Source organism: Manacus vitellinus, unplaced genomic scaffold, assembly GCF_001715985.3.
Source record: "Manacus vitellinus isolate BGI_N305 unplaced genomic scaffold, ASM171598v3 scaffold_23_pilon, whole genome shotgun sequence".
Classification (NCBI taxonomy): domain Eukaryota; kingdom Metazoa; phylum Chordata; class Aves; order Passeriformes; family Pipridae; genus Manacus; species Manacus vitellinus.
In genome coordinates, this window is record NW_021939718.1 from 7,973,374 (window position 1) to 7,989,428 (window position 16,055).

The window sequence follows — 16,055 nt, forward strand, 5'->3', positions numbered from 1 at the left end:
GATCTTCCCAGGTGACACGTTCCTTCTCCAAGAGTGGTGTTTCTTGTTTCTTACACTAAATTTCAGTAAATCACTTTACAGCAGTCCTCTTTGGGATCACTCTGTAATGTAACCTTGAAACACTAATGTGAAATGGTAGGAAAAGTACACTCTTTTTTTATGGATTGTTGCTTCAAGGGATGGGTATTTGTTCAAGGTTAAGCAAATCAACAACAGAACTGAGATGTGTTTTTGATAAAGTTCAGAGTTGAAAGTTTCTGTGATGCTGTATAAACTGGCCTTGTTGGAGCTAAATGTTAATATTGGGTGTTGAAAGGTGCAGCTTTACACCCCTTTTTAGAGATTTCAGGACCACCCAATTGCAGCCCTGGGGTTTCACTCCCTCTTTGTTCAAGTGCAAAGGTTTAGTCAAAGCTTGTTTTACTACTGGATGAATACCTGCTGGTTTACTATGAAATTAATTCTTGCTACATGTTGACACCAAAAAGAATGAACACCAGTCTCTTGTATTGTGCTAACATCATATTTGCTTCTTTTATCCACTTACCTGGCCATGTAAAGATTCCACATTTAGGGGAATTCCTGTTACTGTGTCACTAGTTTAATCTTGTGTGTGGAATTTATTTTGCATTATTTTGCTGGTAATTACTGAGTATGGCACTTAAAGCAATAGAAAAATGTCAGTAATGCTTATTTCACTTTTAGGATAAGAATGGAAAACCGGTATTACCGAAGCCTGAAGAAAAACCAAAGGTTAGAAAACTGACAATATTGTAGGAGTGTGACTGGATATTCATTCCTGTTTTCTCCCTTTCTATCACCTCATCTCTCTCTGTGCCATTATGTAAGTCTTACGTGTTTGCTTCTTTCCACAAAACCTGCTGATCTGAAGTGTCAAGTGGAAGTTGTTTTTATTGAAGTGCATTGGCTGTGAACGAGGAGCTCATAGTGTGGGAAAAGTCTAGAGACTATTAAGACACGAGAGAGTTACTGAAATTACTGCTGCCACAAAGAAGGGCTGTATGGGGAGTTAGCACAAGGTATTCTGTAGAGGGCTGTTGGAGCTGTTAAAGGACAAAGAGAGGTGAAGCAGGAAAATCTTGTGTTTTCTTGACAGTTTCCTTTCATTAGTGATCAATATAAAGAAACATGACTGGAAAGAAGGAAAAATAAGCTGCTGTGAACATTTTCCTAATCACAAAGACCAACTTGTACTTTGCAAAGAGCATCCATCGTGGCCTAGAAAAGTGCAAGAGAGAATTAAAATATTGAAAGAGAAAGTTGCAGAGATTAATTTAAAAGGGACAGGAAGAAAGCAAAGGAACTGTGCACTGAAGAAACTGAGGGCTTCACTTTGGAAATACTGTTTTTTAAGTTGAGGAGTGCTGCCAAAAATTGGACAAGTACAGGAAACCTCCATTCTTCTGGAACGAGCGTGAAGGTCAGGACCAATCTCAGTGAGAACCTCCTACAAGGTTAAAGTGTGTAGGAATGCCAAAGGCAGTGGTGAAAAGATTTTTGTCTCTAAAAATTTGCGTCAGGTCTTAGACAAGACAAGTCTTGAGTAGGTGATGTGTGAGAGCTGCACAGGAGGAACACCTGCCAAGCATGTCATGATATAAAAAGTGAGCAGCTATGGCCCTGCTGTCAGGAGACAAGCCCTCCTGTTCCACAGGGAGCAAAAAAGGATGGCAAACACAAAAAAGAAAAGTTTCAGAAGAGAATGTGGCATGAGTGACGGGAGGTCGGTTCACAGTTTGTCCAAAGTCCTGTATAAAACCAGAAGACAAGCTCAGAATCATGAGGTCTTATGCCAAAAGTATTTAAGTGGTTAGTAGTCTTATGCCAAAAGAATTTAAGTGGTTGGTAGAAAAATAATATTCCCATGCTCTTCTGCTTCTCTCAGTTAGAGAGACAAATACAATTGAATATCTGTTCTGTAAGTGAATCACAGGAGTACTGCAGTATTTTTCTGAGCATCTCTTCACTGCTTGTAATTTAAATGAAGTAGCTTTGAGCAAGATGTATTCGCCAGTATTCCTGTGGTATCACCACTAATTTACATCTGTGAAACCAAAATCAGAAAAATGACAAAAGAGCTATGCTAATATCTGAATACTTTCAGTCACGTACAGTTGTTTCATGATTTCTGGTGAATGCAAAGTCCTTCCATCAGGATTTCAGCTCGGGCTTGTCTTGCTCTGGTGCTCCACTCTGCATACCCTTAAGCACATGCAGTGGAATAACTTTTGTGAAAAAAAAATTAGTTTTACCTCAATGCCTCTTTTTAGTGTCTGAGAGAGGATTTAAGACATTATGAAAAGTGAGGTCTTATGTGTTGAGGCATTTTGTAAAGACTTTCAGGGAGGGAATGAGGGAGGGAAAATAGGAGACTCTCTTTCACAGATGTCTTCTTTTCCATTGTGAATCTTTCTCTAACTGTTTAAGTTGCACGTAGCAAGTGAATGGTCACCACTGCTAGCAAAGATTTAAACATTCAGCTGTGAACAGTAGTTTGGAGGATCCCAGGAGCATCAGGTATACGTATATAGATTGCATAGTACTAGATCACATAATATCAATAGATACAATAATAGACACACTGTAGGAAACTAAAACTTCTTTTTTTATTCACTAAAACATGCACAGTGAAAGCCACTGAGTGTCAGCAGTCAGCAGATCTCTGAGGTGACATTGCCCCTGAAGGAACTCTACTTCTGCTGGGGAAAAAAAAATTAAAATGGGTTGATGGTGCTGCTTTCCACTACCTGTATATAGTTTATACTTGAAGTATTATAACAGCACGATGCTGTTATAGTAAATACTAGATAAATATTAGCATTTTTTTTCGTAACTAAGTGGTTGTACTTAGAGGTTGTATTTATTATAAGAGGTGGTAGTTTTAAGTAGCCCTGTAGACAATGTTGAACATTATGTATCTGGGCCTCTGAATTATATTTTATGTTATCTCTACAGTTCTCTACCTTATACTGACTTTTGATGACAAAGCAACTGACTTATTCTAAAATGTGGTTTTCTTCATTTTATACAGTGGGAAGTTCATGCTGTTTTGTTGCATATAAGTGTGAAAGGTTATTTCAGTGTAGGCTACAAATGTTTTCCTTCTTTCTGAGTAGTTGAAATACAATTCTTGAAAAAATAAATTAAAAACTGGCAGTGAGTCACCTGTATCCCATATGGGTTTTTTTGCAGCCTCTGAGTGAATCTGATCTTGTTGATGAATTTTCAAAGGACTTCGCCTTCCCTGCACAGCCTGCAGCACAACCCAAACCTTCAAAGCCCAGCAGCATATCCAAAGTATGTCTTTCTAGTTCACTGAAGATGCTAACACTGATGGTTTTGCTAAGACTGGGTAATGCTACTGTTCTTTCAAGAAAAATATTTTCTTTTCTTTATATTTTTCCGTCCCTATTGCCTTTGTTGGAACATGCAGTATTGGCACTCAGCTCTTAATCGAGCAGCTTCTGCCTTTAAATTTAGACTCTTCTGCCTTGTTCAGTACTCTATTTAGGGAAAAAAAAGACATTTCGTCTTTCTAAGCATATTCAGTAAATTACAGTGTAATTTTTCTGTTTCAGAAGCCTTCGGATTCTGTGTCTGCGAAAATCACTGAGAATAAAGTAGTCCCTCGTGCCACAGCTTGCACTGTGCAGTCTTCAGCTCCACCAGCCCTGTCTGCAGTAAGTGGTGGAGCTACTTCAGCTAGTGCTAAAACAAATCTTCAGTGCTTCCTTTATGGAATGGCAGAACATATTGTCAAGATGCTCATTTCAGCATCGCATGTTCTTCCTCCACAAAGGCTGAGTGGTTTCCAGAAAAAATGAACTGTGTGGGGAAGGTCAGTGACCTTCTTCATAGAGGAAGACAAACTGACAGTTCTTGTGGTCTCCTCTACCTCTTAATGCTCTAAAGAGGATGCTGTTTGTGAACCAAATATGTACTGCAGGAAAAAACAAAAACAGTATTCTTTAGCTGCAGCCGAACTCCAAAGTAAGAATTGTTTTTTCTGTATCAACACCCACACAGGTTGGTCACGTAGCAGATGAAGCACTGGAAGCCTTGTCCAGCAACCTGGGAAAGAGGAAACCTGATCTAGGTGAAAACAATCCTGCTATGGACAAAGTTAAGGTAGAGGAAAAAAAAAATTAGACCTCAAACAATAGACTGTTGATGTAATTGCCTTCAATTACTGTATTTCCTCAGGCTACATACAATCTAGATATAATATTTTCACTTTTAGAATAAAATTACTGTTGAAACCAGTTTAATTCTGCTTAGGAAGTACTAGTAGTATTTCAGCACAGTGACTGCACTATTTTAATAATTATGACTATGGCATTAAAGTAGTTCCCTCAGATTCTGAAAACTGCATTTTTTTGTGCTATACCAAAGCAGAGTTAAGATGCACACAGAGGTAGCACACAGTATGGTCTTTGTCCTAAAGGAACCAAATTTATTATGAGTAGTTTAAATTAGGGATGGATGATGCATGAAACTTTGGGCTTTGCCCTTGATCTTGGTATTTAAATTGGGAGTCATAAGAAAGTCACTGAAATACATGTATTCTGTCTATGGATGCTGTTCATAGTCTGAATGCCCCCAGTGCCATGCTAAACCATGGCCCAGATGGAATTGACTGGTGTCAAAAACCAGAAAAAGCAGCCCTTCTGCAGTTCTGTCAAGTGAAAGTTCCCAAAGCTGGCTTTACTCCCTTTCCTTAGCTGTTATTTTCCAGCATAACTTTGAGGAGGCTGCTCCTTTTTGAGGTGGGCTACTGATTTCTCTGTTCAGCCTTCGTTTGCATGCAGCCCAGGTAGCTGTTGAGTTGATTTGCAAAAAACTCAAGAATTAGGACTCAAGAGGTGTTAACAGTGTTTTGTTGTTGGTCCATGCCTGTCTATTAACTTACTTATGTCACCTTCAGTGAAATAGGTAGAACTGCTTATGATATACAGAGGAAGAAACAGGCAGAGAAATTAAGGCTTTCTCAAGAGAAAATGCTTTCTTTTAACTTTCATAAGATTTGTAGTTGGATTGAATGGAAAAGACTTAATTTGAATCAGTAGACTGAAAGCTAGAAGCTTGCTCATGTACATTTCTTTTGGGATGTAATTAGTTGTTTTTCTTGCTATGATTTCTATTTTGCCTTCATAGGAGAAAACCAAAACAGAACAACACAAAAAACTGGGTGAAGATGAAGAAACAATTCCTCCATTAACAGGAGCTAAAGTAATTTATTTAAAGTGTTGTCTTAGTCTTACTTTCCCTTCATTCCTCAGAATATGTGGTTGAAATGAGACTCCATTTTATTTTGAAATGTTGATGTTCATTTCAGCCAGTTTTATAGTATTCAGAAATTCCAGTTCATAGTTCCCAAATATCTGACATCTATCATTAGTTGCATACAGGTGGTTTAGATGCAGATGAATAATTCTGTTTGAGATTACTCTGATGCAGAGTAGCTTTTGGTATTTTAAAACTTAATAAATTGTGGTTGGTTAAAGCTGTTAAAAAACCCAGAGCAGTTCTTCAAGGTGATATTTTTGCGAACATCACCACATACATTTGACATAAATGGGTTGTTTAGGTCTTGCCAAGGCTTTCACAACATGTGCCACAGCTGAGATTTTATTTATTAATTGTTTTATTTCCGTGGAAATAAGAACACAAAATAGGGAACCTCAGAGTCCCTCGCACTGAATCACTTCTCAGCATTCAGGTGTTCTTAAGCTACAGGACTCGGATTTTTTAAGTGGCACTTTGAGTAACAACAGTAGGTGCCAGAGGTGACTTAGATCACTTTCTTGTGTAATACTGCTTGTGTTGCTCAGTGAATGCTTCCAGAGTACCTGTATTGCAGAGTTATTTAAGGACTGCTTGGTTTAATGCAAGGGATCTCTCTTTGTAGGATAAAGATGGAAAACGACTCTTACCAAAACCGGAAGAAAAGCCACAGGTAAGAAAAGTGAATATGCAAATAACTGCTTCATTCATGAATTACTGGCAAATGTCACTAACGATACCCAGTATTCAGTTTAAAAATGGACTGGGCTACCTCCTCACTTTTTAAGAGATAAAGAGACTTAAAAGCCTCTTTTGTTTTAACTTTTCAATGATAGCCTATGAGTGAAAATGATCTTTTAGAGGGTTTGACAGAAGGATTTTCCTGTTCTCCATCACCACCTGCACCATTACCTACGTCAACTGTACAAAAGGTGAGTATATTTGATTTCTGAAAATTGGTTTTATTTTCAAGTTGTTTGAATAATCTTGACATTTTACATATTTCCTTCAAAGTTTATGTAAAGTTTCTTACATAAAGTCCAGTAACTAAAAATTTAAAATACTTTTTGCAGCAAACTAATAGAAGAGTAGGAAAAAGAAATAGTCAAGTTGTGGTATCTTTTTATCAATTGCTCGCATAACTAATACTTTGCAACTGAAAATTTTAGAAGTGTTACCTGGGTATGTGGATGGCCTAAGTGAATTCTTAGTTTTTCTGGAGTCATGTTAAACCTCTGATTTAGCTGTGCCAAGGTTTAACCCAGTAGTTGAGATGGATGAACAAAGTGAGATGCAGAAAAGTTGCAGAGTGGAGGGGATTTCAATCTGAAATAACTAAAGCTGCTGAGAAAAATAAACTCCTAGAAATAAACTGTATAGGCACTGTGTTTTAGATGTGTGGACTTTGATGCATGTTTTCCTCCTATGTTTGTGATGGTGCTGTATACTGTTCCAGAAAACCAAGGAGGGTGGGAAGCCCGTGGTTTCCTCGGATGTTATCTCTGCTGCTACAGTTTCGGCAGTGCACTCCGCAGCTCCTCTGTCTTCTGCCTCAGTAAGCAACCCCTTCTGTAGGTCCTTACCCCCAAACAAATGAGAAGACACAACAGTATGGCCTGGCCAGTTCCACTATTATGGGCTGTTGCAAAGTTCAGTCATTTATTGCCGAGAACTGGCTGCTGCAGGGAAGGAGAATGTTCCCCTGAGGACAAAAAAAAAAAAAAAAGTGTGATTTTTCTGGACACTCCACGTTGAACAGACTGGGGACTGGCCTGCCCATTCTCCCCACATTCCAGTCACTGCTGCATTTCAGACTCCTTTGGAAGCTCCCAACCCATGCCAAGTCCTTCAGGGTCACTGAGGACATTTGGGGGATGTGTCTTTCCTTTCTGCAGGTCCATGCAGGCAGTCACCTCTTTGCAAATGGTTTCAATTTTAGGCTTGAGCCTTTGGCTGAACTTTTCCTCTTTTTCCTTTTCTTTTTTTTTTCCTTTTCCTCTGTTTCCTTTTTCTTTTTGTCTTTTTCCTTTTCCTTTTTGTCTTTCTTCTTTCCCCTTTCTTCTTTCCCCTTTCTTCTTTCCTCTTTCTCCTTCTCTTTCTTTCCCCTTCCCCACCTAGGTAATGAGAACATTTAAAATAATCCCAACATAGTCATCACCGCAGTGGCCAAGTCAAGCCTATAAACGGAGAAGTCCAAGGTTAATGGAGGAACAGGCAGTGCCATGACCCCCTTTGAATACCAAGAGAACCTCCCTTCTTGCCATTTGTTGTAACGTTGCTCATTCCTTCTCCATTTTGATCCATGCAGAGGGATCTTCCACTAATGTTTCCAGCCTGATTTGGAGGGGGAATATAAAGCTTCACCTAACTGTCTTTAGTTGGTTTTATGGTCTTTTTTTTTCTTGACCAGGTTTTGAATAAAAACTGATGTTTGCAAAGTGAATGGCAATTGCCAAACAACCATCATTTTATAGATCTGTTCTCATTACAGAGGTTAGGCTTACATATAACAAAAGCCATTAAAATAAATCCTGTAAGCCCTTCTTAAAATTATGTTTTCTGTAGGTCTAAATATTCTGTGGTTTTTTTCCCCAGCTACTGCACAACATTGCAATTACAAAGGGTGAGCTCTTTGTTCATTGAAGTTGACAGCTCATTAGTCAGGACTTAATTAGCTTGATGAATCAAATTATTTTTGCAGCACATTTGCACTCACAAATGTGTTTACACTTTGTTAGGGAGGAAAAGAGATGGATGAAGCCTTGGATCTCCTGTCTGATTCCCTGGGACAGAGGGAGCCTGACCCTGATGAGAACAAACCAGTTGTGGATAAAGTAAAGGTAACAAAAGACATTCTGAAACTTGATCAGTTTGGGGCGAGGTGTGGGAAGGAATAAACCAAATCAACAAGAAAACCCCAAAATACTTCTCATATACCTGTAGGAGTATATGGCATAGGATTTTAGAAGTAGGAGTAAGGCTGTTAGAAAAAACTCCATACTCTTATGTCTCCCACATGTAGGCATACCAAACACTCTTCAGTCAGCTGGATTACTTGTGGGTTTTGTGAAAAATACTGAATTGGTTAACATACTTCAGCCACTTGGAGGCAAGTGTTGAAGTGTTACAGGAATTTGAAACTATTTTATTTCAATGCCTTTTCTTGTGATTATTCTCATCATTTTTCATGTGTCTTCTTGGGCTTCTGTTTCTAAAATTAATTTTCTGGCTGAATTTTTCATCAGGCTTTGACTTCTATATCCACAAATACCGAGTTCATCAACAGATGTGTTCATTTAGTCACTCATATTTGTAAACTTGCTTGTTTCTGCTTATTTTGTGTTCATTCAGTCTTTCTTCATAAAATTCTGTAAAGACCCTTCTGTTAATAAGAAAATCAATTTCTGTGTAATAGTAGTAGTAAATTGTAATCTGCAATACCTAAGGTAAAGAACATTACTGAGGGAAAACAAAACCACCTTCACTTCGTAGTGAAATCCATATATGCTTTCCTCACCAGTAGTTTTAAAATTTTAAAGTTAAAAAGGGCATCTGCCCCAAGTTTAAGAAGCCCTCTCACTTATTTCTAACATGAGTATTAAAGTTGTTAAAAAATTTAAATGCTTTCAGGAAAAGGCTAAATCTGAACACAGAGAAAAACTTGGAGAAAGAGATGATACCATCCCACCTGACTATCAAAAACTTCTGGAATCAGGTGATCAGGTAAGGAAAAGCCTTAATAGTTTTTATTTGCAACACTGGAAATTTGAGTTTATGGGCCATTCTGTCCTCTTTGGAACTACAAGATGAATAAGTGAGTAAGTACCTGTACTGTATTTATGTATTAGGGCTAAACATGGAAATATCCTGTAGTTAGGATAACTCTAGCCTTGCATGCATGTAAGTCAAAAAACAACAACAAAAAATGTTGTTTTGTTCTTGTTTTTTTTTAATTGGCCAGTCTGAACAAACAATTACTTTGAACTACCCAGTAACAATCAGTGTCCTGGAGGGTTAAAGTGACACAGCTATGAAAGCACTGTGTGAACTGGCTGTGAATACATGGCAGGAGAAATACAGAAATAAGTTCAGAATTGTGCAACTTTCTTGATAATCTGTGAACACCCAATGCTGTGTGTAACTACTTGTCTTAAACTAATCTGACCTGTTCAAAATAAAGGATGTACTCTTTCTTCTTCCCAAGGGTAAACCAGCAAAGCCAACAGCAAAGGAGGACATAAACCACAAAGGACAAAAGGTAACATTTATGATGAGTTTTATTGAGGATTTATATATATATATTATATATAATATATAATATATATATATATATATTCATGACATTTATTCTGTGTTCGTGTCAGGCTGTGGGCTCTGATGTTTTTTCAAAGCAGCGTCACTGTAGGCTTAAGGTGTGATTCACTGCAAATACTCATAAATGCTCATGAATGCAGTAGCTAATAGTGTGGGCAGTAAAACTTTTGTGAGGAGTAACTCTTCGCAATAAATATAGCTTTTCTGTACAACTTCACTGTGAGTGTTCAGGTCCAGTACTCAGAGAAATCATGCCTTTTGGAATCCTCAAAATAGACATCTCTCTAACATATGTGTAGAGTTCAGGTGTGCTTTTCTTTAAGAAAGGGATAATTAAAGCAGACATAAATTTCTGAATCATGAATTGGACTGTGGAAGTGTTGCATGTTGTGTGACTTCAAAATTATTGCAGAAGCCTAGAGATGACAATGCAGCTATTGATGCCTTATCAGGTGACTTTGACACTTGTGCAAATGCTCCTGCTACACCACAGCACTCAAAGGTAGGACATTTTCTGCTAAAAACTTGAAAAATAAACAGTTTTTCACTCCTCACTTTTCACTGCAATAGCTCACTTTAGGTTTACAGGAGCCCTGTGCAGATGTAGGGATTGTCTTACTACTGGAAATGGAGATTTGATGCATTTTGCTGTGTACTAAATATTTGTTAGAAGGAAAGTTTGTGGTGTTTAGAGTGTTTTAGAGAGGTAAGATAGGCTTGGAGAGGTAAGTTGAGCAGAGAAGAAGGATAACAGGTTTTGTACAGATTAGAGTATCCACCAACTGTAGAGAGGCAAAGAAACCTTTCATCAGTGATGGGATGCACTACCTAGCAATGGTTGTAGGCTGGAGTTGAGCAGCAGTTCAAGAGGGTTTTGTAGAGAGAAATGCTGGAAACAGGAGAGAGTTTTAGGTGTGTTAGGGAAAACAGTAGAGCTGTCAAGAAAAATGCAGAAGGTGGTATGGACTAGAGAAGTCTTGCAATGAGAAATAGAGCATTTATTTGGCATATAATCCTCTTAAACACAGCTAACAAACAGCATTCAGACTTCTCCCAGCATGTCTGTAATGTGTTCTAGCCCATGCCCTGGTCCCTCACCTGCAGGCAGAAGGAATGCTTTGCATTTTTTTTATTCATAATAGTTTTTGTATTCTGCTGAGCAAAGCAGCTGGCCTTGTCTGTCATCTTCTGCTGGCCTCTCCCAGCTCATCCCTCCCTGCTTCCTGCTGCAGTACCTTCTGAGGTGGTGAACAAGGCACGAACCCTGCCAGTGACACAACCAAGTGCCAGGGCAGAATTGAGGTTTATTTCAAAACACTCAGGTTTAAATACAGCACTTAAACATGTCATATGATCTTCCAACCAATGACAATCAAGTATTGTTTGAGCATGCATCAGAGCCCGGAAAACTACAACTCCCATGATTTCTTGCTACAACCTCCTGGTTCTCTTGTGAGGAGTAAGAATTACCAAAGCTTGAATTCAACAGATCTTTGAACAAACCAGTATAGTAGCTATCCAAAAATTAAATCTCGTGGTCAGATGGAGCTATGGAAACGTAACCAGTTCCCAGGTGAAATTCTGCAGCAGCTTCCTTAAGCTTACACTGCAAGGCACCAAGAATTAGGAGTCTGTCCATTTTTAGGTGTTGGTTATGATTAGCTGTGCTTTTATGCTCTATTCTCTTTGTAACGGTAATTACTTTTTTTTCTTTGGAGTGTAGGACAAAAGCGGAAAGGAAACCACGACAACTAAACCAACCTCAAAGGACAAAGGAAAACCCAGAGACCCTAAAACGGTATAAACACACATACTATAGTGTGGACAGTCATGGTTACTAGGCACTGTAAACATATGAGATGGGCAGCTGGATTTTAGATTCATATCACATGGCTGTTATTCTGAGGAGGATATTACATCAATAGGTCGAAATGGAATAATTTTTGTAAACATGCTTATAGGAGAAAGGCTCCTGTCTGTTTCAAGGGAAGTTGGCAGTAAACGGGCAAAAAAATATATATCTTTCGGAGAATGTGGTCTTCTGCAGTGCATGGTCCACAGGCTTCTCCTTCCCCAGTTTACTGATCTGAGAGTCCCACTGCACATGCCTGTAGCTGCCTCAGGTGGGATCCTCATCACTTCTTTTCCTTGACAGTTTTGAGCAACAGCATTCCAAAAGTGATTAGAAAGTACTCCTGCAACCACACTCAAGTTACTATCATAATTTATTTTTTTAAATTAATGAAGACCTACATACATTCATAAATAAATATGCAGAGTGAATCTGATGGGAAAGGGCAGGCAGCTGTTTCTATATTCAAAGAAAAAAAAGGAAAAAAAAGGAGAAAAAAAATTAAAAGGGTTGCTTGGCTTTTGTCATCCCAAAGTACAGAAAAAGGATTCAGGTAAGGGTGAAACTTCTCCCATCACGTTGTTCTCTCACAAGGATATGCAGATAGATGCCTGAACCAGATGGTTAGATTTGGTCTGGAAATCTTAAGTTTCGCATGCCAAGTGATGAGATTTCTCATTGTTATTGTGAAATCGCCACAGATGTCTTTTGTGTAACAACAGAACTGACTGACTTAGAATTCTGGTTGTAAACTTGGAGGATGTCTCTAACTCTTCTTCAGGAGGGTGTTCTGAGCTGTGACTAAATTTTCTGTATTTCAGAGATCATATTTATGTCTGAACTGTGATTCTGATGAGTGTCTGTCACTGTTTGATTTCAGATTTTTAGCTTAGTTCACAGTTTCTCACTGTCTCATCCTCTCTTTAGGCAAAGGGACAGTCCTCCAGCAGCAAATCTGAGAGGCAGAAAACAAGCTAAACATTAAAACATTATCAGGTGAGATTTCATCTTCTCTGGGCCACTACAAAGGCAACTCACGTTCATGTTATTAAGCACTCTGACCTTTCTTTGGCTTTCTTCCCCCCAGGATCCTGGCACATCATGTAAAATGTCTTCTTTCTGTTGGTGGATAGTTACTCCTGAAGAACAAAAGCTGATGCTGAAAGCGCATGGTTATTCTGGGTGGTTTTTGTACAGCGATACTTGCTGGACTTCATCTTTCCTTTTTCCCCAGTAGTAGGCTTGGGTGGTTTGTTTCTTTCCCTTACCCAGTCAGTTCATTATAGTCTGACTGTTTTTTAATTTCCTTTAGTGTTCAGAAGGAAAGAATGCTTCTATTTGCAAGAAATATATTCCATCAATGAAGAGCAATGCCAAAAAAAAAAATTTCTGCAGACTTTTGCACATAACCTCCACATAGTGCCTGTAACTCTCTGAAGAGTTTGTATGTGCTAGCATTTTTAACATTGTGGTGAATGCCTTAAGTGTTCTGGAATATAGTGAGCTTTAGTTATCCTCAGCTGGGGCTGGCAGGCTTTGCTCAGGCCGGATCCTGGTAGGAAAACCACAGGTGATCTGTGGTTGGATAAAAGCTGAGAAACTGGGGATTAGCTGCTTCTTCCAGCACATCTGGTAATAAAGCAGGTATTTGGGATGCTGCCTTAACTGTAGTTAAATACACTAGGACAGAATTTTTTATTTCCCCCCCCCCCAATTCCCCCAATTGTATCTGTACTGTTATAATTTCAGGAGTCTCCTGGACTGAACAAACACAAGTCTTAGTGTAACAGTGACGCTGCTACCATCACAGAAGGGGAAATTGAGGAGGGGCAATGAGTCTTGGCCGAAATCAAAGTTCAGGTCCACAGGCAGACTCTTTTTTTTTTTTTTTAAATCTTGTTTTGCACTGTTTCTAGTCTGTTCCTTGCACTCCAGCAGGGAATGCAGAAATAGGGCCGAAGTTAACGCTGCAGGGAACAGTCCCATTTTCCTGCCCTGCGAGAGAACAGGCACAGGCAGGCGCGTCTCACGGGTCTGCTGCAGCCAGGGCTGTCATGACAAGTGTCTCCGTGGCTTTCCCTCTGCCTTCTTCCTCTGCAGAATATCCTTTTGCACATCCTTACACGTGTTACAGCTCCTCCCATCGGCTGCCGGAGGAAGGTCTCCCACCAACACCAAAACTCGGCTCTGGGGTGTGGCCCAGGAGGCAGAGACAGCCCGGAGACTGAAGTTGGGGATATTTAAGACTCGTGACTCTGCTTCCAGTCTGCACCGTGCCACACTAATAAAAGTTTTTAAGGATGCGCTGTGTCGTTCCCGAGCTTTTCATTTATCCCTTGCTTGTGTCTTAACAGCTGTTGTAAGGCAAAAGAAACCCCTAGAAATAATCAAAAAGCTCCAAAACATTGACATATTAAAATTGAAAATTCAAAACACCCTGAGTGTTGAAGAGTTGTGAAGGCCTTCACAAACTCATCAAAATCCTGCTGCAGTTTTTGCCCTCTTTCCTTTGGATTTCAAAGCTGTATCTGAGTTAACTAGGACTAGATCTAACTTGGGGACTCCCATTGTGCAAGGGAAGCAGCTAAAAGATCAAGACATAAGCCTAGAGTTTTCAGAAAAGAAATTACTTTGCTGGAGAAAATTCCAGTTAGAATTTGTGTTGAAATGTGCAGTGTACAAATAATTAACCATCACCCTTGGGGGACACTAGTGGGTTTTAACTTCTTGGGCAGGTGTGATCTAGAGGTGAGAGAAGAGCTAGGCACAGTCAAATACTTGGGATTGATTCCAGATTATATATTTTTCCCAAAGGCTTTACCTTTGTGTAGTGGGTTGGTTTCTTGGATTTTTTAGGCCTTCCTTAGCAACGGGGTCAGAAATCTAAGGAAGTATTCCATATCATTCCTCTCCGTAACACAGCATATAGAAGGCGCAGATAGGAGACCTTCACTCTCTTCGCTCTTCTGGTGGCTGAAGACGACAGGTCCCTCTTGCAGACGGTTTTGCTTGTATAGGCCAAAGCCCACCTGCTCCGACCTGCCGTTATCTCCGTTCCATTTGGGAGGTGTGGGGAGTTAGTTCTACTGTCCTGTTCAGGGAAGTATTTAATTCGTTTTTGTATTTATTCGCTAGCTCTCTATTGAAGGTGTATATTTAGAAGATATTTGTTTTTAAGTTCTTTTATCCCTGTTTCCCCCTCCCTTTTCTGTTTTCCCCCTTGGGAGGTCCCTATTGTGTATAATATATTCAAATTGTATATATATAATTGTAAATATATATTTTTTATATAATCCGGTTGATCTGGGTTGCTCTCAGTTTCTATAATTTTTTTTTCCTTTCCTCTCTTTGCCCAAAGAGGGAGGGAGGGGCTTTCACTGAGCATTTGGAGACTTGACGGGAAGCCAGCTCAAACTTGCTCACTTTGTTAAAAGTTTCCAGCTGCTTCAGCATCTCCGTGGGGAAACTGAGGCAGGTTGGAAATAAAACACCAGGGCCTCATGTCAAGGGCACAGTAGCAAGAGCAAAGAAATCAAGTACATTTAGGCACATGTGGAAGTTTGATGATTTTCTTCTTTTTTTAAAGTTTAGAACAGAACTGAAAGTTTTCTGCAGGTAAACAGAGAAGACCATTCACAAAAAAAGAAACTCCATGAAAAAAAATTCCACCTCCAAGATTTCAGCTTTGCTTTCTTGAGTAACAGTCACTTCCAAGGACAAGATACTAATTTTTTGCAGAGCAATTACCTTCTCATTATTATCCAACAGGTGCGATAGAAAGACCCTTAGGAACAACTTGAATTACAGTGTTAGGCAACATGTGAGGCCAAGGATGATGCTGCCTCAGGATTGCCTGGGGCCAGCACCAGTACAGGACTCCTGCTTCCCACTTCCCTGCATCATCCCTTCCCTGGAATACTGGAATCCTGCCGAGCCTACCCGATGCATAGCAGAAAGACACAACCCCTGTGAATAACCAGCAACAGCCAAGAAGGATTTGGCAAAAACCAGCTTTGCCATAGAAGCCTCATAGGGCAGAAAACAGGTTTTCCGTGGCTGGAAAGCTCTAATGGGGCGTTTTTGGTGTAAGTCCCAGCCCAGAACATCCAGGCTGGGTGGGAAAGTAGAAGAAAAACCCGGTGTGGGCAGGGAAGGGCTGTGCCGGAGCCCCAGAGCCGGGAGAGCCGCACTTCCAGCCGGGCAGCGGCTCCTTCCACCCGCGGCCGGGCCCCGGCGCTGCGGCCCCGCCCCCTCGGCCCGAGCACGCTCCTTGTCCGTTATGCTCCGCCCCCTCCGCCGTGGCCACGCCCTCAAGCCCCGACGCGGCCTCTCATTGGCTGCGGCGTCCCGGTGTTGTTATTTCGTTGTTGTTGTTTCGTTGTTGTTGTTTCGTTGTTGTTCCAAACGAGAGCGAAAGGGGTGCGAGCCGAGGGTGAGAGGAGTGGAGCTGAGCGTGTCACCTGCCACTGGCAGCTCTGAGCTGTCCCTGTCACCTGTCACTCTCCCCTGTCACTCTCCGCTGTCCCTGTCCCCTGCCGGCTCTGGACCGGACGCAGCCCCGGCACAGCCCGCGCTCCGCTCCCGG

At 40.3% G+C, this 16,055-nt stretch overlaps 1 protein-coding gene across 3 annotated transcripts in view; it reads left to right on the forward strand.

Annotated features, from left to right (window-relative positions):
- The window catches only part of CAST (calpastatin), a 52,125-nt gene extending 38,352 nt beyond the window's left edge, over positions 1-13,773 (forward strand). For all 3 annotated transcript variants that reach the window (XM_018072913.1, XM_018072914.1, XM_018072912.1), the window contains 15 exons: positions 706-753; positions 3,214-3,318; positions 3,600-3,701; positions 4,048-4,149; positions 5,176-5,250; positions 5,930-5,977; positions 6,141-6,236; positions 6,761-6,859; positions 8,043-8,144; positions 8,935-9,027; positions 9,509-9,562; positions 10,031-10,120; positions 11,337-11,416; positions 12,398-12,466; positions 12,558-13,773. In XM_018072913.1, the coding sequence (XP_017928402.1) occupies positions 706-753; positions 3,214-3,318; positions 3,600-3,701; positions 4,048-4,149; positions 5,176-5,250; positions 5,930-5,977; positions 6,141-6,236; positions 6,761-6,859; positions 8,043-8,144; positions 8,935-9,027; positions 9,509-9,562; positions 10,031-10,120; positions 11,337-11,416; positions 12,398-12,455 (1,152 nt within the window). In that variant the 3' untranslated portion in view covers positions 12,456-12,466; positions 12,558-13,773. The remainder of the gene's footprint in view (positions 1-705; positions 754-3,213; positions 3,319-3,599; positions 3,702-4,047; positions 4,150-5,175; positions 5,251-5,929; positions 5,978-6,140; positions 6,237-6,760; positions 6,860-8,042; positions 8,145-8,934; positions 9,028-9,508; positions 9,563-10,030; positions 10,121-11,336; positions 11,417-12,397; positions 12,467-12,557) is intronic.
- Positions 13,774-16,055: the final 2,282 nt, after the last annotated feature.